Genomic DNA, 22,797 nt, shown 5'->3' with positions numbered 1-22,797 from the left:
CTTGAACAGGAGCCAGTCAGGGGGCACTGGCCACAGATTTTGGTTTTATTTGACTCAACAGGTCTTCTCAAGCATATTATATCACCTGACGCATTAAGGGTCCTCTTAAATGGACCAGACATGCAGCTCTGGCATTATCCATGGTCGTGATCTCACTTTAGTTTCCGGGTCTTCTCAATCACAACATATCTCCAAAGGTCTTGGTCTCAATAATTACCAAGCTTCGTATATTTTACCCCAGTGTCACTTTGATGGCATGCACTGCTCTCTCACTCAACAATAACGATAATAATAATAATTATTATTCTACTCTAGGCACAAGGCCTCGAAAATTTTTGGAGAAGGGGGATAGTTGATTATATCGAAACCCCCAATGCGTAACTGGTACTTATTTTATTGACCCCAAAAGGATGAAAGGCAAAGTTGACCTCGGTGGAATTTGAACTCAGAACGTAACAGCAGACAAAATACCGCTAAGAATTTTGTTTAGCATGCAAACAATTCTGCCAGCTCATTACCTTAACAATAATAATAATAATAATAGTTTCTGTACCTTTTTTTATTACCAAAGCAATGGATGAATGAAAAGACATAAACAAAGTGAAAATGTGTGGTTGTAAGAAGGTGGTGGGGGCAGGAGTAAAAAATATGGCAGATAAATAAACACACAGTTTCCCCCAAAACAACAGACAGCCACTTGAGGCCAATTAATGTACCCTCACCCTACATAAAATTAGGGGCACCCATCCCTCCAGTTTTTATATCTCCTCACCATCACTTTCACCACCACCACCACCACTATGACAAGTATTGGACGAGGTGCCAGGGGGATGATGTTAACAGAAGTCTGACAAACATATACATATTTAAATTGAAGATAACATACATACTAGACTAGATAACCACCCCCCACCTTCTCCACCCCGTGTACAAGCTGAGATACCTTCGCCTTTACTACCATCTCTCTCTCTCCCTCTCTCTCTCTCTCTCCCTCTCTCTCTCTCTCTCTCTCTCTCTCTTGCTTTGTCTCTTTCATTCTCTCCCTCTCTACGTCTCAACTTACAGCTCAGCTTCTACCAGAAAGTTACTAAAACATCCACTGCAATTCTTTGACTTACCTGTCTTAACTTACCTGTCTTAACTTACCTGTTCTCCCTATATATATCCACACGCACACACACACACACACACACGTGTGTGTGTGCCTGCCTATCCATTTCACAGACTCCATCCGTCATGTTCTCATCTCCCCTCCTCTCTCCTCTCCAAATGATGGTAGCCGTGATGCCTTACCATTTACCTTTGAGTCATACAACTCATGCCACCATTAGTATCAACACAGTTGCCTCAACCCACTAGAAATAGGAGCTAAATCTACCTCAAATCATAATGTACCATCTTAAAAAAAAAATACATCAAACAATTTCAGATTGTATTTGTATAATGAACAAGTTGATAATTCCTCAAAATAATTCCAGATAAATCAGATGGGATGGTCATTTTAGGAACGTCATCGGTCTTAGGTCCACTTTGTGACATAGTCTGACATGGGACTAGTAAACAACAAAAACAACAAGACCATTAACACTTATACCATGGCTCTCACTACCACCACCACCACCACCACCATCACTACCAACACCACCACCACCGTCTCCATCATTATTGTTGATGCTGTTTACAACATATGTGTGCCGGGTGAGGTAGGTTGTAGGTTGGTGGGGGTGGGTGGAGTGTGCATGGATGTGTATGGGGTTGGGGGTGGGTGGGTAGGGAAATTGAGGTATACGTGTCAGAATGCATGTGTGTAGGTGTGTGCAAAGGTAATGGTATGTGTGTGTGTGTGTGTGTATGTCTTCATAGTATTAGTAAGTGTTCAGATGAACACAGGTAAGTGTGTGTGTGTTTATAAGTAGATATATGTATGTATACACAAACACATCTGTGTGTGTGTGTGTATATATATGTATATATATATATATATATGTATGTATACGTAAACACATCTGTGTGTGTGTGTGTGTATATATATATATATATATATATATATATATATTCATGTACGTGTATGTGTGTGTGTGTGTGTGTGTATATATATATATATATATTCATGTATGTGTATGTATATATATATAAAGGCATGTATGTATATGTATGTGTGAGACCTTGTATACATATGTTAGACTGTATAGCAATAAATAAATATACACATTATGTTTAGTGTGTATATATATATATATGTGTGTGTGTGTGTGTGTGTGTGTGTGTGTGTAGATGTGTGCATGCAGGAGTGTGTGTTGATGTTATGGGATGGAAAATGTAGACAGGTAGACAGAAAGAAGAGAGATGCCAGTGCTTATAAGGGGGGGGGGGGTGAGTGTGTGTATATATAGACATATACACACAAAGAAAATGACAAAAGTAAAAGTAGAGAAATAAAAATGGAGAAAGATAATGATGCAAAGAAAATGTGTGTGTGTGTGTGTGGGTCTGAGAGAAAGCGAAAGAGAGAGAGATGCTTACATACTTAGATTAAGAAACTGAGAAAGTGATATAGTAAGCGTGTGTATGTATATATATTGTAAATTTGTATGATAATATATATGTATTTATATATGTGTGTGTGTGCATGATAGAGAGAGAGAGAAAAGAGAGAGAGAGTGAAAGAGAGAGATTACTAAACACGTGCTTCCTGTATAGTGATTGGAGTGAGAAAAAGAGACATACTGAGGTTGCTACGGCAACCTGAAGAAATTTTGGAAACTCTCAGAAGTTCTGTGTACATTTACCCCCACACAGATATATAAAGGGAACTTTGATATTTCTATTTTGTGCTGTGCCAAAGAATATTGGTAAAAAGACAAACATGGATTATATACACGACATGAGAAAGTCACTTTTGAAGTACCATTTTGTAAAAGACCTTGGGAAATCGGTGAGTAATAAGAGGCTCTGTAATATTTAACTTGCTTTTTCTGCTTTCCCCAACTGAATCACATTTTTCCTTTACAGAAACCACACACATTACACACTTTCTCTGCCCAAATTACACACATTTCCCACCCAAATTACACATTTTTCCTTTACCCAAATTACACATCTTTCTGTCTGAACGCTTTGGTTTTATTTGAGTCTTTTTTTTATTCCATTTTGTGTAACTTTTCCTTGGATCTTTCTCATCTGGACACAGACTTAGTTGAGCAGTTTAGAAGTTTGCTTCCCAATCACAAAGTCCTGGGTTCAATTCCACTGTGTGGAATCTTGTACAAGTATTTTACCATAGTTTCAAGCTGACTTAAGCTTCATGAATGAAACTGGATGAAACTGTGTGACAGTTTGCTGGACAGATGGTACCCGTGGCTCAAAGGGCCAACTTTATTACACTGATCCAAACTGAAAATCCCATTTAGGGTATGTATGCCTGTAGAATACTTGCCAATCTATATCCAAATTTGATGAGTTCAATTGATTGTATAACTCAGAACTCATTATTGAAACCGAGAGAGAGGAGATCCATGATTTTTCTCCTTAATTGTCAAGTCCCAATTAATTAATATGTTACACTGATTATCAGAGGGGCCTACATAGTTTCTGCCAAATCCTTAACATTACATTGGGTCAATTGTCAATAAATACTTATCTCTTAGTTAAGCCTGGTCGATTGAGTTGTAAATGAAGACACCTGACCTGCTAGAAACAATAGAGAAATCTCCCTCAAATCAACTTCCTTAAAATATTAAAGGGACCCATTGGATAATGAATTCCCAAGATGTGCAACCAACAAAATAAAAGGGACACACTGTCTTAATCCCTTTATCTGGCTCTCCTCTCACTGACCCTCCCATTTTCCTCACTTGTCTCCATTTACCAATTCCCTCTCTCTCTCTCTCTCTCATTCAACCTGATCCTCCTCCCACTCACCCTCACTTCACCTTACTCTCCTCCTACTTAGTCTCTCTCCTATTTCCTCCTTCACCCTCTCACTATACTTGCTCTTGTCCTCCTCCTACTTCTTCTCTTGTGTCACCCACTTCCTCTCTATCTCACCTCATACTCCTACCACTGACTGTCACTCCCCCCTCCTCTGTCAAACCAACCAATTGACATGTTGCTGTGCTGAGAGGAAAAGAAACAGCTGCCATTGTGAGGAGAGTTCTTTACTGTGAGGAACACGTGGGATGGCCATGTGGATTGGGTGTAAGAGTTGTTAGCCACAGATCATCATCATCATCATCATCATCATTGTTTTAGAATCCACTCTTCCATACCTGTATGGCTCAAATGGAGTTTCTGAAGTTGGATGCCCTTCCTGTTGCTAACACTTGTATGCTTCCAAGGAAGATAATAATACCTGCCCATGGTCAGATATGTTTTTAGCAAAATATTAGAAATGAATGACATTCATTTCGAACAATCACATCATTGTCAAGACAAGGAAACACTAACGTACATACACTCTCACTCACACACAGGCTTCTTTCAGTTTCCATCCACAGAATCTACTCACAAAGCCTTCCAATGAATACAGAGAATAAAATAATAACAGACACACTCATCCTCCACATTCTCACTGAACTGGAAAATTACGTTTGTATCCTGCCAAAGCACCGTTTCAGCATCTGTTTAGTTCTTCAGTTCTGTGTTGGAATCATTCAGAGCAAGTTTGCAATATAATATTTCTTTGCGTGTGTCTTGCTTCTGTGTGGTCAGCTTACATGTTAGAATGAACACACACACCCACACTCATCCACAGATAGACACATATACACACATATATATAAATACACACATACATATATATAATACACACATACACACATATATATAAATACACACACAGGGCTATCCCTAGGGTTGGTGGTGTGCCGGGCAAGTTTAACTTCAACATGTACAAGCTGACAGTCATGGAAATTTCTTTGTCTTTGTCACGCCCTCCTTGGTTCCCCACTAGCACATGGTGCCCCGGGTAACTGCCTGAGTTGCTGGTACCTTGAGCTGGCCCTGTGTGTATATATATATATATTTATATATATAGGCACAGGCGTGGGCTGTGTGGTGAGAGGTGAGATGCTTAGCGGTATTTCGTCTGCCGCTATATTCTGAGTTCAAATTCCACCGAGGCTGACTTTATCTTTCATCCTTTCAGGGTCGATTAAATAAGTACCAGTTACGCACTGGGGTCGATATAATCGACGTAATCCGTTTGTCTGTCCTTGTTCGTCCCCACTGTGTGTAGCCCCTTGTGGGCAGTGAAGAAATAAGAAGCTTGCTTCCCAACCACATAATTCTGGGTTCAGTCCCACTGTGGCACCCTGGGCAAGTATCTTCTACTATAGCTTCAGGCTGACCAAAGCCTTGTGAGTGGATTTGGTAGATGGAAACTGAAAGAAGCCCATCGTATATATATATATATATATATATATGTTTGTGTGTGTGTGTGTGCCTTTGTGTCTGTGTTTGTCCTCCCACCATTGCTTGACAACCGATGCTGGTGTGTTTATGTCCCCGTCACTTAGCAGTTCAGCCAAAGAGACCAATAGAATAAGTACTAGGCTTACAAAGAGTAAGTCCTGGGGTCGATTTCTTCGACAAAATGCGGTGCTCCAGCATGGCCACAGTCAAATGACTGAAACAAGTAAAAGAGTATATGTGTATATATATATATATATATATGCTCTTTTACTTGTTTACTATATATATAAATACACACACACAAGCATTTCACATCAAACATATTATTATTATTATTATTTTTCCCAATAATCTCTGTTGCTTGAATCTCCAACTGATTAAAGAAAAGCAAATTCCAAAATGACCCACGAAATTTCCCTTTGTAATCACATGGTTTCAAGTTCAGTCCCACAGTAAAGTACCTGGAACAAGTGTCTTCCACTATAACCCCAGCCCAACCAATGCTTTGTGGAAGAATTGGACAAACGGAAACTGAGTGGAAGCCCACTCTGTGTGTGTGTAAGTATATATATGTGTGTGTGTGTGTGTGTGTGTGTGTATCTTTGTGCTTATGCATCCAAACACTTGACAATGAGTGTTGGTTTATTTACATCCCTGTAACTTAGTAGTTTGACAAAAGAAACTGATAGAATAAGTACTAGACATCGATTTGTTCAACTCAACCCCTCAGGGTTGTGCTCTAGTCTGACCGCAGTCCAATGATCAAAAGCAATAAAAAATAAAAGATATTCATATACAGCAACCTTTTCTCATTAATTCTTAATTATTGAGCGAGTGTTTAGTCGGAAATGCAGTTTAAAATTTATACACACCGTAGTAATATATACCCTATTCCTATATGTATGACATTAATATATGCCATATCTCTATGTATGCTACATAGCTATATTACATCATATCAATATATGCTATATCTCTCTATATATGCCACACCTCTCTATATATATAGCAAATCTCTCTATATAAAATATTTATATAATTATTAAAGAGGACAACGAACGTTAAGGCAAGGCAAACATCTCAAATCATATACGTTATTAGTGTTGGAAAAAATCCAAAGTCTTACAGCTGTTTCTGGGATATCCTAGGGTATGGGATATTTCATCAGCGGAGACAAATAGGGAAATTGAGAAGGGTGTAGATTGATGGAATGATGACATAGAGGGGCAGGAGTAAATGAATAAGGAGATGAAGAAAGAGAAGAAAAAAGAAGCATAAAAGTTCACAGTTCAACTTTCTGATCTCGTAGAAATAAGTTCATAAGTCCTTAGGTGCAATCCATGTGAGTTAAAGTCCTGATATGGTAAACATCCAGAAAAAAGATGCAAACATATCAACATTCAATAACAGATTTAGATCACCTGTGAACTAAGGGGCATCCAGCTGTAAAAGTCCTGCCAATACAGTCACAGAAGTCTGGTGCAGGCTTCTGCCTGGCCGGCTCTTGTGAAACCATTCCACCCATGCCAGCATGGATGGCGGACATTAAACGACAACGATGATGATAAGGAGATATATATATATATATATATATGTATATATATACATATATATATATATATATATATATTGGCGTTAGGAAGGGCATCCAGCTGTAGAAACTCTGCCAAATTTAGATTGGAGCCTGGTGTTGCCATCCGGTTTCACCAGTCCTCAGTCAAATCGTCCAACCCATGCTAGCATGGAAAGCGGACGTTAAACGATGATGATGATGATATATATATACACTCACACATGCACATCCACCTGTACATACATACAAGTGTCTTACTATTATTCTCCCTATTTTCAGTGTTTATATCAATGTTTTAGGATGAAAGTACAACCCACACATACTGTGCAGTGCATATGTTTATGCATGCACACCGTTTCTATTACAAATGCATGAATACACACACACACACACACACACACACACACACGTATTCATCCATACGTGCCCACGTATGGACCTCCCACATACATTCCAACTACCATAGAGCCAAGAAAGAAATAGTATAATAACGTAAAATGTAATATATATACACACATCTATTTATATATGCACACACACATATATACTTCCTATATACACACTTATTACTTTCTAAAGACAGAAATAATAAAAAAAAGTAACTTAAGAATAAACAATACATATTTATTTGTATATGTGTGTGTATATATATATATATATATATATATATATATACCTTTTACATACATTCAAACTGTTTGTAAAAACAGAAATAGCTAATATGATACAGTTAAACAAAATAAGACATAATATAGGCGCAGGCATGACTATGTGGTAAGTAGCTTGCTTACCAACCACATGGTTCTGTGTGGCACCTTGGGCAAATGTCTTCTACTATAACCTCTGGTCTGACCAAAGCCTTGAGAGTGGATTTGGTAGACGGAAATTGAAAGAATCCCGTCGTGTTTGCTCCCCTCCTCCATCGCTTGACAGCCGATGTTGATGTGTTTGGGTTCCCATAACTTAGCGGTTCAGCAAAAGAGACAGGTGATGCTTTAAGCAGAAATAATTACAGAGGCATCAAATTGCTGGATCAGGTGATGAAAGTTACAGAAAAGGCCATAGTTCAATTAATTAGGAAGAAAGTTAGCCTTTATGAGATGCAGTTTGCTTTTGTGCCTGAAAGAAGCACTTCTAATGCTGTCTTCCTGGTGAGACAATTGCAGGGGAAGTACTTGGCCAAAAGCAAACCTCTGTACTTGGTTTTTGTTGACATGGAGAAATCCTTTGACGAGGTCCCTTGCCACTTTATCTGGTGGGTAACGTGGAAACTAGGGATAGACAAGTGGTTGATGAGAGCTGTAAAAATCAGTTACAGGAATCCTGTCAGTAAGGTGAAAATTGCCAATGAGTGTAACAAGGAATTTAGTGTACAAGAAGCAACCCACCAGGGATCAGTTCTCAGCCTCATCTTGTTTATCATAGTCCTCCAGGCTATAACAAGAATTTAAGCTCCCTTGGGAACTCCTCTACTCTGATGACCTTGTTCTTATTGCTGAATCATTACCAGAACTAGAGAAGAAATTTCAGGTCTGGAACCAAAGGGCCTTGGAGTTAATTTAGCAAAGACCAAAGTCCTAGTAAGTAGGAAAACAGACAAATCACAGATTCCTTCAGGGAGATGGCCCTGCTCGATATGTTGAAAAGGTATTGGAAGAATTTCATAAGTTGTAACCCAGTACAAGCTATGGTAACAGAAGAGGTGCAGTGGTATCAGAGGAAGGTTAACAGAAAAAGTAGTCCTTACATGTGGTTGATGTGCAGGTACATTAAACACCAGAAAATAGACTCCCTCATACATCCAGTGGGATCCTTAGAAGTAGTAGACAGTTTCTGTTATTTAGTGATCAAGTTAGCAGTGGTGAAGGCTGTTCCGAAAGCAGAGCTGTTAGAATAAGAATGGGTTGGGTGGAATTCAGAGAGCTACTACCTCCGTTAGTAACGAAGGACCTTTTCCTCAGAGTGAAAGGCAGGCTGTACGATGTGTGTGTACAAACAGCCGTGCTACATGGCAGTGATTACTGAGGACATGCAACGCCTTGAAAGGAATGAAGCCAGCATGCTCTGCTGAATTTGAGAGAAAAACTGGGAACACAAGGCATCAGATGTAATGTGCAAGAGAGAGGGTTGCGCTGGTATGGTCATGTAGTGTGTATGGATGAAAACAATTGCATAAAGAGGTGCTGATCTGTGACTGTGGAGGAAACATGTGGAAGGGGAAGATGTAGGAAGAAGTGGCGAGAAAGGACCTTCAGACATTGGGTCTCACAGAGCAGATGACAGGGGACCGAAACTATGGGCAGTTTATTGTGCTTGAGAAGACGTGTTAAGCTAAGTAAAAGCATGATTGCCCATGTCCCTCTCCAGCTGAGCGTTCCTAATCGTGCAGTCTTGTGGGTGTTGGTGCCACGTAAACGCACCTGTACCGGTGCTGTTTAAGAGTATCCAATACACTCTGTAAAGTGGTTGGTGTTTGGGAGGGCATCAAGCTGTAGAAACCATGCCAAAACCAACACGGTGCCTGGGCAGCTACCCAGCTCCTGTCAAACCATCCAACCCATGCCAGTATGGAAAAACGGACGTTAAAGGATGATGATGATGTAAGAATTTTGCTTTTTTTAAGCACAGGCATCGTAGGTAAAAAAAACAAGCTTAAGCATTTGATACAAAAATAAACCTTTCATTGGTGGCTGATGGATACATGTTTACATTTGTGTAGCCACAGATTTTAAACTCATCTTAATGGGGGATACACATGTTTTTTCTTATACACAAAAGCAGCTGAGATTTGATATACAAGTATTTTCACATATACAGATATATGTACGTTTACATAAATACATATAAATATATATATTACTGGTGGAGATTCCTCCACCTTGCCACACACAAACATGAATATACACACGCAAATACATGTGCTCAAACAGGTGTTAACAAATATACATAAATAATTACATACACACACATGTACATGCACAGAAATGCACGTACACATATGTAAGTTTAGATACTAACACAAACATACACTTAAATTTGTGTACAACACTTATTATCTGTCTATATGTACGTACACATGTACGTACATACGGACAGATATGCATATGTTTCTACAGTTATGCACATATGTGTATGTGTGTGTTTTTCCTCCAGTTTTTTAAGATATGACGTTTGCTTTTCGATTCCAAATTCATCCTTGTCTTTGAATGTTCTTAATTTTCGGTATGAAGAAGTTTGGTGGAACCAACATATGAAGTTGTCATTGCAAGAAAGCTGTGTCTGCCACCTTCTTTAACCACTTTTGTTTGTTGTGTGGTTAAATCGTAGATCGAACAATGTGTGGTATGGACCAGACGACAATGCACAACAGCTACTACTAATCATTATTCAAATATAAACCATAGGAAGAGAGTGTTAGTAAGGCACGTAGACATTTGGCCCTCTTCCAGTTAAGAAAAAAAAAAGCTTACACACACGCACACACATACTAAGTCACTTGCTAACACATACATTCTTTTAATCACTAAAAACACACGCAAACACACACAGACCCCCGTAAATATATACCTACACATACACACAAATGCATGCACTGAAAGGCACATCGACAACGATAATTTCTCCAGTTTTTGTTTTCATAACCTTCAACGCATTTTTTTAAAGATGTATGTGTGCGTGTGTGCGTATGTGTGTGTGTGTGTGTGTGTGTGTGTAATTGTCTGTACCTATTTACAAATATGTTTACATGTGCGTGTGTGTATACGAACTGAATTACACGTGTTACATAGGTATGTGTATATGTATATGACCTGTATCAGGTCAGTCTCGGTGCTACTGGTAACATGTAGCCCAATACAACTTGTGGCATGGTCAGGCCTTCTACAACTAGACTACCAACCCTACTAAGTCTGCTTGGTAAGGAAGGAGGCCTTCGTTGGACAGCCTGCAGGATGAAAAACGAAATCCGTCAAAGGATGGATGAACTCAGCAGAGTCAACGACCATCCAACAACCGGAAGTAAGAAGATCTTAGCTTTCAGTTAGACATCTTTCTCGGAGAAGGCAATTCTGGAATAACACCTGCCTCATTATAAAGATGGAAATCTTGTTCTTGCTTGTCTCTGGGACTCCTTGGCAAGAATCTGTGCAAGTTGTTATTGACTTCGGCATCAAAAGGTGTTGCTGACAGCCATCGTCTTTAACATTTTGGATGATAAGATAATCGGTCAGTGACAGTCACACCTGTTGAGTCGAAAGTCACTGTGTATGTATGTGTGTGTACGTATATGTGTGTGTACGCACATACATACGTATGTGCGTACGTACTTACGTATATATGTGCACGTACGTATGTATATATCTATGTATGTACGTATGTCTGTATGCATACACATACGTATGTAAGTATGTACGTACGTATACATGTACATGTATAATTGTGTGTGTGTGTGTGTGTACATACCGATGTCATGGACAAGCATGGGCTCAATTTCACCACAAAGCACCTCAGGCAGATAGATATCTTTTACTCTACCTTTAAGTTGACCCAAGCCTTGTGCTTGAAAATGGACAGATGGAAACTGTGTGGAAGCCAGTTGAAGGGCTTGTACCGGTAATTTAATGGGGCACAGTCATTACACTAATTGCACCTGAGGATTATGTTAAGGGTCGATGATATGTCTGTGGAATTTTCTGTTAGTTGCAAATGAAACCAATGAACAGGAAACCCTGGTGATGGAACACTTGAACACTCATTACCAGAACTGACAGAGATCCATTCATTCACACACACGCACGCACACATAGAGGTATATTCCAGATGTGGGGCTTAAGAAGTTATCTACAGATTGCTTCAGTGTGTGTACGAACAAAACCTACTTTCTAAACACCCCAGTTCTCAGAGAAGTAGCCATATTAAAATCAAGTTTTTTTCTTGCTTTTTTTCTTTTAAGGCAGTTGGTTATTATTTTGGCTGCTATTTCTAGCAGCCCTGTTAACCGCGTGTAGGTGTTCGTTATCGCTAGTATGATGAGACTTACCTCCCTTGAAGTTATATTTACGCAGTAAGCTATCAGAGTTATGTCCACTTGCGCATAGGGTCGCTATTGATTAAAACAAACGCCTGCACACGAACATACATGCGTGTAAACATATCTCTCTCTACCTCTCTCTCTTCCCCATCCGCCCTTCACACACATACACTCTTTTGCTCTCTCTCTCTCTCTCTTCCAGAACAGGTAAAAGAAACTGAGTAAGAGGGATGGGCTCCACCTGTTTTAAAAGATATTCAGGAGTGTTGCTAATTTAGCATTTTTAATGCTGAATCTAAGATTCTTTTTCTAAGCATTTTGCAGGAAAATTTCGAATCTAGCATTTAACAGGGAAAGTAACAGTTTGAAAAATGTTATTTAGCATTTTACCTCAGATCATGACATTTTCACAATAGTTCCCCTTTTTCTTCTCCCCCCCACCAAGTACTTTCCACCCTATTTTCAGCACTATCGGTTATTGTTGAATTTTCTCTTTCACTTTCATGATACTCCAAATAAAAGATTATCGAGTACTTTATCGTTACCCTTTCAGCTTTGATCGAGCGCAGGGAACGGGGGAAATAACTCGAGTTGTCACCTGAGCTCCCCTCATAAAAAATTCACTGGTTATAGGAACCGACGATGCCGATATAACGATAGGATCCACAATGGAATTACTAAGCAATTAAAAGAGGAACTTCCACCATTCGATGTAGATGTGTTTGTCATTTATCACAGTTGGCAGTATCCCACATTTGTGCTGAATGCTTGCCCAGAAACTTAGAATTTTTATTATCTGAAGCCTATAAATGGTTCTTTCACCCTTTAACTAGATAAAGAGCCCCACCCCAACAGCTTTAACTTGCTATCAATGATAAGGAGACATTGAAGATTGTAAAGTCTTGTGCATCTAGGGGGTTGTCAATAGAAGTAGTTATAAGCGTGGCTCAGTGGTTAGGGCATTCGGCTCACGATCGTGAGTTCGATTCCCGAAAGGATGAAAGGCAAAGTCGATCTCGGCCGAATTTGAACTTAGAACGTAGCGGCAGACGAAATACCGCTAAGCATTTCGCCCGGCGTGCTAACGTTTCTGCCAGCTCACCGCCTTTATATATGGAGAGCATACATGTACACATGTAAACACACATCATATATATATATATATATATATATATATATATATATACATACATACATACATATATATATATGCTTCCTTTCCGAGCCATGCCAGGCTCATGAGGGCTGGTTTCATGGCGTTATTACATCGGTCCGTCACAGGATTGCTCGTTTTTGCCAGCTGAGTGGACTGGAGCAATGTGAAATGAGAAGGGTTTGACTCAAAAACACAATCCATCGCCCGGTCCACGAGTCGAAATCACAATCTTACGATTACGAGTCCAACACCCTGACCACTAAGCCCTCAAAAACACACATATACTAATATATATTCTTTTATTTGTTTCATTCATTTGACTGCAGCCATGCTGGAGCACCGCCTTTAGTCGAGCAAATCGACCCCAAGATTTATCTTTTGTAAACCTAGTACTTATTCTATTGGTCTCTTTTGCCGAACCGCTAAGTTACGGAGACGTAAACACACCAGCGTCGGTGGTCAAGCGATGTTGGGGAGACAAACAGACACACAAACATATATATATATACGATTGGCTTCTTTTAGTTTCCATCTGCCAAATCCACTCCCAAGGCTTTGGTTGGCCCGAGGCTATAGTAGAAGACACTTTCCCAAGGCACCACGCGTTAGGACTGAACCCGGAACCATGTAGTTGGTAAACAAGCTACTTACTACAAAGCCACTTCATACATATGTGTGTGTGTACGTACAGATAGATTCTTAAATGGTAGCTACACACTGAAGAGCTATTGTGTTGTTTTCGTGTTCTTCAACAATCTTCATTATGAAGGGGACGGACAGTGATAAGTCAACAGGTCCCAACCTCAAGCAATAGGGGGTTGTCAGAAATTTAGTCTGTTGAAATTTGCACCAAAGCTAATCGCAATATCTTATTTTCTGTCCCTGTGTATCCTCTCCCTCTGCCGTCTCTTTCTTCCCACCAACACGCCAGAAGCGCAGAGCATATCCGCCAATGCACTCTATGTTTGGCGTGCAATGTTGTTCCGAGATTGCTTGCCTGGGGCTACAAGATAACCATTGCTTGTGTAAAGCCTAAGGGGAAGCCCTAGCAAAAATCTTGGTACTGTCGGATACTGGCAGGGAAGACTTATGCGAGTACACCTGTTTGCTTCTGAATACACTACAAGAGTTAGCCAATGGTAACGAACAGCTAGAAATAGGAGGCCAAGCAAGTAGGTTGGGGGCAGCCCTTTATACCTATCTGGCCAAACATTTTGTACTGCACAACACTATTACACACACACACACACACACATTAAGGTATCAAATGAATTTAATCACCTAGCATCCAACTTATGCTGCTGAACAGTTTTATACTGAAAAACTTTTCAGATGTGGAGAGGTCAATTAACAATCGTCGGACACGACTGAATGGGAAAGTGTGTGTGTGTGAACTTTACTATAAATATTCAAGAAAACGGACATGTATAGTAATTTTTTGGTAATTAATCCTTTAAGAAAGCTGATTTATTTTTAAAATATTTTTGCGAGTTAAATAATGAAATGGCTGTTCTCATTCGTAAAAAAAACAATTAACGGTTCCCAGAAATGTGTAAAAACGAAACATTTTTCAGGAAAACCTTTACAAATATAATATAAATAAAAATGAATGATTATGACGTAACAATTCTATGAATACAATTTGAAGAGTTTGCTCACTTCAATTCTGTTGTCGTCGGAATTGCTGCAAATCGATCTCAGGTTGATATTTATGTGAATTATTGATCTACTTCTTTAATCTAAATAATAATCTTTGATTATTTTAATTAACATAATGAGCCTATCTTTGTATAATTATGTATTTGATTGATTACTTATTTACCAATTGGTTTTAACACTAATTTCTCTGAATTTTAGTTTATTGACAACGTCACTTCGCCATTGCTTCTTTCTTTTCCTTCATCTTTCTATTGTGTTCGTTTATTTTCGTTAGATTTTTATATTCGCGCATTTAATTTGGAAAACAAAAACAAAAACAGAAAAAAGAAAGAAATGTCGTTTCCGTTGACCTCGTCACCGACCCAACCGTATCCGTTAATATCGCAAGAGTCGTCTTCATCAGATGCAAGAGAGAAACCGAATCAGAAAAAACTTGTGTCCCGCTCTTTTTGCAGGTTCATATGTTGTTCTGAAAGAAAAACTAACGAAGCCAAAGGCTCCATCTTTTCAAATAGTATTCTGTCACGGAAAAGGGACTTGTTAGACTTATGTTTGTGTCGGAAGTGCAGATTGAAAAGTGGTAAATCTGTGAGGTTTGCCTCTGTATTGGAGACTATCTGGGAGATTCCTGAGGTCGATTGGGAAGAAGAAACGGAGCTTTCAAACAATGGGGCGACGAAGGTTAACTGGAAAGATGACGAAGAAGAAATAGAGGAGGAGGAGGTGATAGAAATGGAAAACAGGTGGAGGAGGAGGAGGATCAGAAGCAGGACGTGGGATTGTTCGGTAGTGCACCAGTGGAATGGTCGAGTTGAAAATAGAACGAAGGAAAAGGATGAATAGAAGGAAGGAAGGAGAGTATGACAGAAGGAAGAGGAACCTGAGCGATGAATGCGGGAGTGGGAGGAAGAGAAAGAGCTGGTGGAAGAAAAGCCGAAGTGGAGAGACAAGATGGAGGTTGAGGAAACGAAGGTAGTGGGGGGTTGGTAAGGTTGATGGAATGTCTAGAACTGGTGAAGGAGTTCAAGTACTTGGAGAGCAACAAGATGTGGCAGTTTCACTACAGAAAAAAAATAATTAAATAATATACATTTATGGATTTGTGTTGCAAGATTCCTGATGTGAAACCGTGTGTTGAAATAAATATTGTTATATTTCGGGACGGTCATTCTTTTTCTTTCTTTCTTTCTTTTTTCTTAATTTTTTTTCTTTTTTGCCAATGGACAATGGACGTAAGAACTGTTATAAACGAATGAAGAACGAATATATTGGGCGTGTGTTTATTTGGCCAAAAAAAAAAAAAAAGTCCGTCCCGAAATATAACAATAAGATAATATAAATATAATAAAAGTATTAAAAAAAAAACTTTAAACCAGTCAAGTTTTGATGATGTCAAAATGGTTTGCTAAACCTTTAGATTAACATACATTTAGTTTTGTAGGTTCACAAGTTAAAATATATCGTTATATTTCTGTCGGTTTTAAAAGTTATATAATACTTTTTATATTACATCATTTCAGCTGTGTGTCTACTCTTGATAGTAACTTGGAGCGCATGCTTTCTTTAGTGTTACGCACATACACACACATTTTTACTAGTTTCAGCCGCAAGCTGCGGCCATGCTAGAGCCCCATTGTCAGTGTGATTGTTTATTTAATTTCCAGGGCCCTCTCTCCGTTTTCGGTTTAGCTGAATGAAGACGATGGATGAGGCCGTTTCTTGCTGCGGTGGATCATGTAATAAATCCGATTAAACATTTGTCAAAGTGTTTGTTACGACTTGCGGTCACCGATGTTACGATGGTCAAAGAAAGAAAGACGTCAGTTGCTTTCGGGCAGCGTCTCATGCACAATGCGCAACACTTGGGAACAATTAACAGAATTTTATTCATCGCATAAAATATTTCCCGATATTTACAGCCTGAAAGGACAATGCTGTAGTTATTACAAAATAGTGGGTTAAAAGTAGGCTCTGTAAATAAGATGCCACGACAGAAAAAAATACCATTCTAGGTTTATGATTGGAAACTGTAGCTGTTGTCTAATAGGCTGAGCAAGAAGTCATTAGAACGAACGTTAAATGCAACAAAATGTGAATGTGATTCGCGTAGCTACGATCGTTCACAAACTGAAATTTGGCGCCCAAAGCATGCCTATCTATAAGATTCTAGAAAGTTGCATCACGTGATGTCTCGACGCGGATTGGTCCACAACTCGGACGATCACATGAAAAGGCTATGATTTTTAACTTGGCAATTTTGTCGATCCGCCACCAGTGCTGTATCGTCAGCAAACAACAACTGCTTCGCTTGTCATTTCTCTCCATGTTCTACCATTTGAGCTCCCCTACCAAAGGTTCTAGCATTCACCTCTCTCATCACACCATCCATATTTAAGTTAACAGCCACGGAGACATCACACAACTCTGTCTTAACCCCACCTTCACATCAAACCACTCACTTACTTCACCAGCCACCCTAAAGTACGCCCTACTTTCTCTATAAAAACTCTGAACAGTTCTCAACCATCTACTCCATACAACCGCAACACCTGCCACATTGCATCCCAATCCACACAATCATATGCTTTCTCTAGGTCCATAAAGGCCAAATAAATATCCCTCCCATGCTATCTGTTCTTTTCAGCTATCTAATACTTTCCTGATTATTCCGGCCCTGCCAAAGAGGCAAACCTTTTGTAACAGTTCTACTGGGCACTCTATTCCAATTTCCTTTATATTCCTCTTGATGCCTTCTGATATTGTTCCCAAGGACCCAACGATAATTGGCACTATACTCACCTTCTCGATTTTCCATAGCTGGACTATTTCGTACTTAAGACGGTTGTATTTATCCATTTTCTTGCCTTCCTTCGTGACTATTCGTGGGTCAAAAGGGACATGTAACATTAACTATATAGCACGTGGTACATCTTGTTGACCACCACTAGGTCCAGTCAGTTATGATCTAGCACCTGAACTGTTTGGATTGGAAAATCCCAGAGGATTTTGCTAGTCCCCTACTCTGCCACTCTGTCGTTTGTGCTCATACCACGTCTTGCCTCTCTCTACCCCACTCCACTTTTCGCATAGTTTCCAACGAAGCACTTTTGCTACCAGATCATGTTGCCACAACTTGTAGTGGTTTTGGACAAGTCTAGAACATTCGTTCGTGATGTGGACAATGGTTTCATCCACTCTATTACAGATGCAGCATATATATATGTACTGGTAGTACCCCAGCATGGCCACAGCATTTAGGCCGAAAAACTAAAAGAATGCATATATTATATATATGTGTGTGTGTGTGTGTGTGTGTGTGTGTATACATTATCTATATATATAAAAATGAGAATGTGTGTGTCTGTCTGTGTGAATCCATAAAACTCGAGAACTACGGAACCAATTTCATTCAAATTTTACAGATGCCTTACTTAGGGTTCCAGTTGTGTTTTAGTCAAAAAATTTTTTTAACTTCTTGCAGAGTTCGAGCCCACGGCAACATAATATCTCCTCCACTATTTAAGTATTACGTGTCAAAAGTGAAACAAAAACACTCATGTCAAATACTTTCACTTTAAAAATGAAACTATTCCACTAACTGAAACAATCACATTTCGATACTGTAATGACAGATACTTTCAGAGAGAGAGAGAAAGAGAGAGATGTATATGTATACATATAGATGTATATGTATACATATAGATGTATATGTACACGTATATGTATAGATATAGATATAGATCTATATGCATATATGTATATGTATACATATGTGTAGATGTATATATATATGGATGTACATGTAATATGTACACATATATACATATATATACATGCATACAGATATCTATACATATATACACCCATCACACACATACACATGCATACAAACACACACATTAGTCATTTGTTTTCTTATCCAAAACTACGTCAAAAGTACTGAACGGATCTTTATGAAATTTGGAAATTATATTCTATGCATAACGGTCATAACTCCAATGAAAATTCATATATTTTTGATGTTGATGAAATTTTAACCCGAACATAACAGATGAGCACTGTCTGTAGCTGGTACAACAGTGTAAGACTACCCTTTCAGATATACTTACATTGTGATTTCTGCAATGTGGTACATAAATTGTCAAGTAAATGAGACGCATCTTTGCCTCCACTGATTCACTTGCAAAGTGTTGAGTAAAATTATTTCGTTGCAGACCTCCTTTGAATCTTTTTATTATCACTGTGACACACATAGTCCCCAGTTGGTAACATTGATTTCAAGGCCTTCCCAGATAAGAGACTGGTTGTTCTAAGACATTTATCGATTGTAAATTTTGTCTGCAATTTGGAAATTATATTCTATGCATAACGGCCATAACTCCAATGAAAATTCATATATTTTTGATGTTGATGAAATTTTAACCCGAACATAACAGATGAGCATTATTTGTAATTCAACGGTACAACAGTGTAAGACTACCCTTTCAGATATACTTACATTGTGATTTCTGCAATGTGGTGCATAAATTGTCAAGTAAATATGGTACGTAGGTTAATCGTTTTTATTTAGTATTTTTTCATTTGTCTTGCCCTTTTACAATCTGTTATGTCGCTGAATTTTTACTGAGAACATATATTTTTTTCGTGGTTAGATGATTCGTCATCTATTTCTAGCATATAGGAGTCCACTTTTGCTGGTCATCCCTCTTATTTTTGTATGTAATATAATTTTAATCTTCGGATTTTTTTAATATGCTAGACCACTGGTTCAAATTGATTAATATCAATTTCTACCCTCATAAATAAATTTTTATACAATGATGTTTCTCAAACTGGTAAATTAGCTGCAAAAATTTATTAACTGCAGAATTATTTCCGGACTTAGCGCGCCAGATTGAAGGCATTTAAAAGGATACACTGAATGTAATTTGTAGAACTCTACACGTGCTCCGTTTCGGTTGGACGTCCTGTGTCTAGTTCTGGAAATTACATCGCAAATCGACAGACTACGCTGACGATCCTGCAGATATTTACTTACGTAAATTTTAACAGGTGAAACCATGGTACGTAGGTTAATCGTTTTTATTTAGTATTTTTTCATTTGTCTTGCCCTTTTACAGTCTGTTGTGTCGCTGAATTTTTACTGAGAACATATATTTGTTTCGTGGTTAGATGATTCGGCATCTATTTCTAGCATATAGGAGTCCATTTTTGCTGGTCATCCCTCTTATTTTTGTATATATAAAGTGCATACACATTTAATTAATTACATAATTATGTTAAAGTTTTATCATTTCTTATTATAGATCTTTCAGATTTTTTCAATTAGATTCCCACAGTTAGTTTGTAATAGCAAAGTTCCAAACTCCATATCTGACATTTCCAGATCTTCACAGTCTCATTTTCAAGAATTGAAAAGTGTTGATGTCTAGTTTTGTTTCTTGCTTGATACTCTTGCTTGATGGGGCTGGAGCCATCTTGGTTAGTGGTCTCAAAAACATCATCGAGCATTGAGCCGATCAGGTCCGCCAGTGCTCTCTGAGCTGTGAAATTATCACAAGTCTGTTGTGCTGAGTTTCACATTCGTTTTCATCTCGTCCGTCCAACAAATGGGAACGTGAAGCTGAGTAAGTCTTGCGATAATTTTGTAGCCTTAATAAAATCATATTACTCTACCTTTGGTATTTGAGTACTATTTTACCACCTTGTTTTGCACTTATGTGCTCACTTGTGTGCGTGTGTGTGTGTGTGTATACACACACAAGATACACAGAATCACAATTCATACATAGACATAATAATATATATTCACACGCAAACACACACACACACACTAAACACATGTTGCTACCCCTACATATATGTACACCTACATACCCAGGGAAATTCACACCAACAGGTTTTCCTTTCACTAAATCTGTCTCTTTCCTCCTCTTTCACCCCCCCTGCTTCTATTACACATTCTTTACTTCTCTCTCTCTCCTCCTCCTCCCTCTTCCTTATCTATTTCTCTCACTTCATCTCCCACATTTCTCTACACTTCCACTCTTAAGCAGTCATCTCTCTCTCTCTCTCTCTTTCATCTTCTCTTGCCTTACACTCCATTCACACGCACACACACACACAGAGCAGAAAACAATCCATTTCCTACTTCTTCCTTACCTGTTTCACACACACACACACAATATTATCACACACACACACACACACACACACACACTAGCATACAAGCATTGGTAAAAAAAATTCACTACACACACGCATTCATAAAATATTCACAACACACAAGCATCCATACATAAACATAGAGACACACAAAGGCACACACACGCGCGCGCGCGCGCGCACCTGTATTAGGTATTGAATAATAAGAAAGGAAGACAGAATAAAAGCCTTTCCCTCTTCTGCTTCTACCATTTCTACTTCCTTCAGCTTCCTCCTCCTCCTACTACTACTACTCCTGTTATCTATCCCTCCTTCCCCTCTCTCACTCTTTCTATTTTTACGTTTAAATTCTCAATCAGCCCTTGTCCCCCCCTCTCTCTCTGCACTGCCTCCCACCCAACCTATCCTATGGGGTCATTTGACTGCTAGAGACAGCAGTCAAAACTCCCTTAAAAACTCCATTGGCTTAAAAAATATAGAAACTGAAATGCACTGCAATGTCCTCAATGGAATGGTTATGGCTGGAAAGCCATTGATCATAAATGTGATCGATTATGTTTGACTGGGGACAAACAACAGCACACCTCCCCAGCCCCGTCGCACTCTTCCCTACTACACTCCAGTGTCTGCTTCACCATCTCAACACCACATCATCTCATTTTTCTTCCTTTCGCTCTCTGTCTCTCTCTCCCTGTCTTTCTGTCTCTGTTTGTCTGTCTGTCTCTCTGTCAGTCTCTCTCTCTCTCTCTCTCTATGTACTATAGTTTATCTGTATCTACTTATCTATCAATCTCTCTCTGTTTCTCTCTCTCTCTCACTCACTCTTTCCACATACCAAATAGTTAATGTATCTCTCTATCTGTCTGTCTCTTTCTCTGTCTCTCTATACATGAATGATCCACATATTTTTGTTGCTAAAATTTATCTCCACTAAATTGCTTAGACATCTTCAATACACAAAACATTTTAACAATTTTTATACAATCTCTAATAATACTTAATTACAAAAATCTAACAGAATATTTTTAACCATTGAATGGCTCTGAGAGTCTGTCCAGGTAAAATAGGGCCAAAAAGGTCCAAATACTAAAAAAAAAGGGTTGAGAACTACTGATCTATATCTCCATCTAAAATCTCCCTGTCTAATCTCAGTGTTTTTATCAGTGTACCACTCCTTTTACCAGGGACAAGTGAGCTTCTACACTGTCACTCAACATGCTAGACATAGCAGTCAAAATCTTCAACAAACTTCACCCTACCAACTTGTAAAAGGAGAAAACAAAAAATGGATACACAAAATAATGGAGTCTAAGGTACACTGTTAATGAAAAGAAGTTGTGTGATCTTGGTTTAAATTGCTCTGACCACAGATATGCTCAAGGTCTGACCTTGGGCTAAACAGCACCAACCTACCTTTCTATTATTCTTTCTCTTTCTCTCTCCTCACGATCAAGCTTTCTACCATCACAAAACCTCATCTAATCAATCTCTCCCCACCCCTCTCTCTCTCTGTCTATCTATCTTTCTTTTTCCTTACTCAGCTTTTCATTTTACTCTAACACAATGTCTTTCCCTCTTCCCTCTCCTTATATGCAGCACACACACACACACACACACACACTTTCTCACTCTCTCACTCTCACTCTCTCTCTCTCTCTCCCATTGCACCTCTCCATCGTTTCTGCCTCTCCCTCTTCCTCCTCCCCCTCTTTAATAAATCTTTTTTTCTCTCGCTGACCAATAGACTTTCCAGTTCATTTTACTTTAGTAAGTCAACAACAACAACAAAAAGAAAAAACTAAT

The 22,797-nt window shown here is 38.8% G+C and overlaps 1 protein-coding gene and 1 long non-coding RNA gene across 6 annotated transcripts in view; one reads left to right on the top strand and one right to left on the bottom strand.

Annotated features, from left to right (window-relative positions):
• Positions 1-22,797, bottom strand: part of LOC106869149 (uncharacterized) — a 131,790-nt gene that overhangs the window by 13,583 nt on the left and 95,410 nt on the right. The gene's annotated exons all lie outside the window — the stretch shown is intronic.
• The window catches only part of LOC106869147 (5'-AMP-activated protein kinase subunit gamma-1), a 481,652-nt gene continuing 461,254 nt past the window's right edge, over positions 2,400-22,797 (top strand). For all 5 annotated transcript variants that reach the window (XM_089357018.1, XM_089357013.1, XM_089357011.1 and 2 more), the window contains exon 1: positions 2,400-2,935. In XM_089357018.1, coding sequence (XP_089213144.1) covers positions 2,867-2,935 — 69 coding nt within the window. In that variant the 5' untranslated portion in view covers positions 2,400-2,866. The remainder of the gene's footprint in view (positions 2,936-22,797) is intronic.

The sequence above is a fragment of the Octopus bimaculoides genome, chromosome 9 (genome assembly GCF_046866305.1).
Source record: "Octopus bimaculoides isolate indiv1 chromosome 9, ASM4686630v1, whole genome shotgun sequence".
NCBI lineage: Eukaryota > Metazoa > Mollusca > Cephalopoda > Octopoda > Octopodidae > Octopus > Octopus bimaculoides.
Note: the sequence above shows the minus strand (reverse complement) of the source record. Positions and strands in the feature narration are given on the sequence as shown.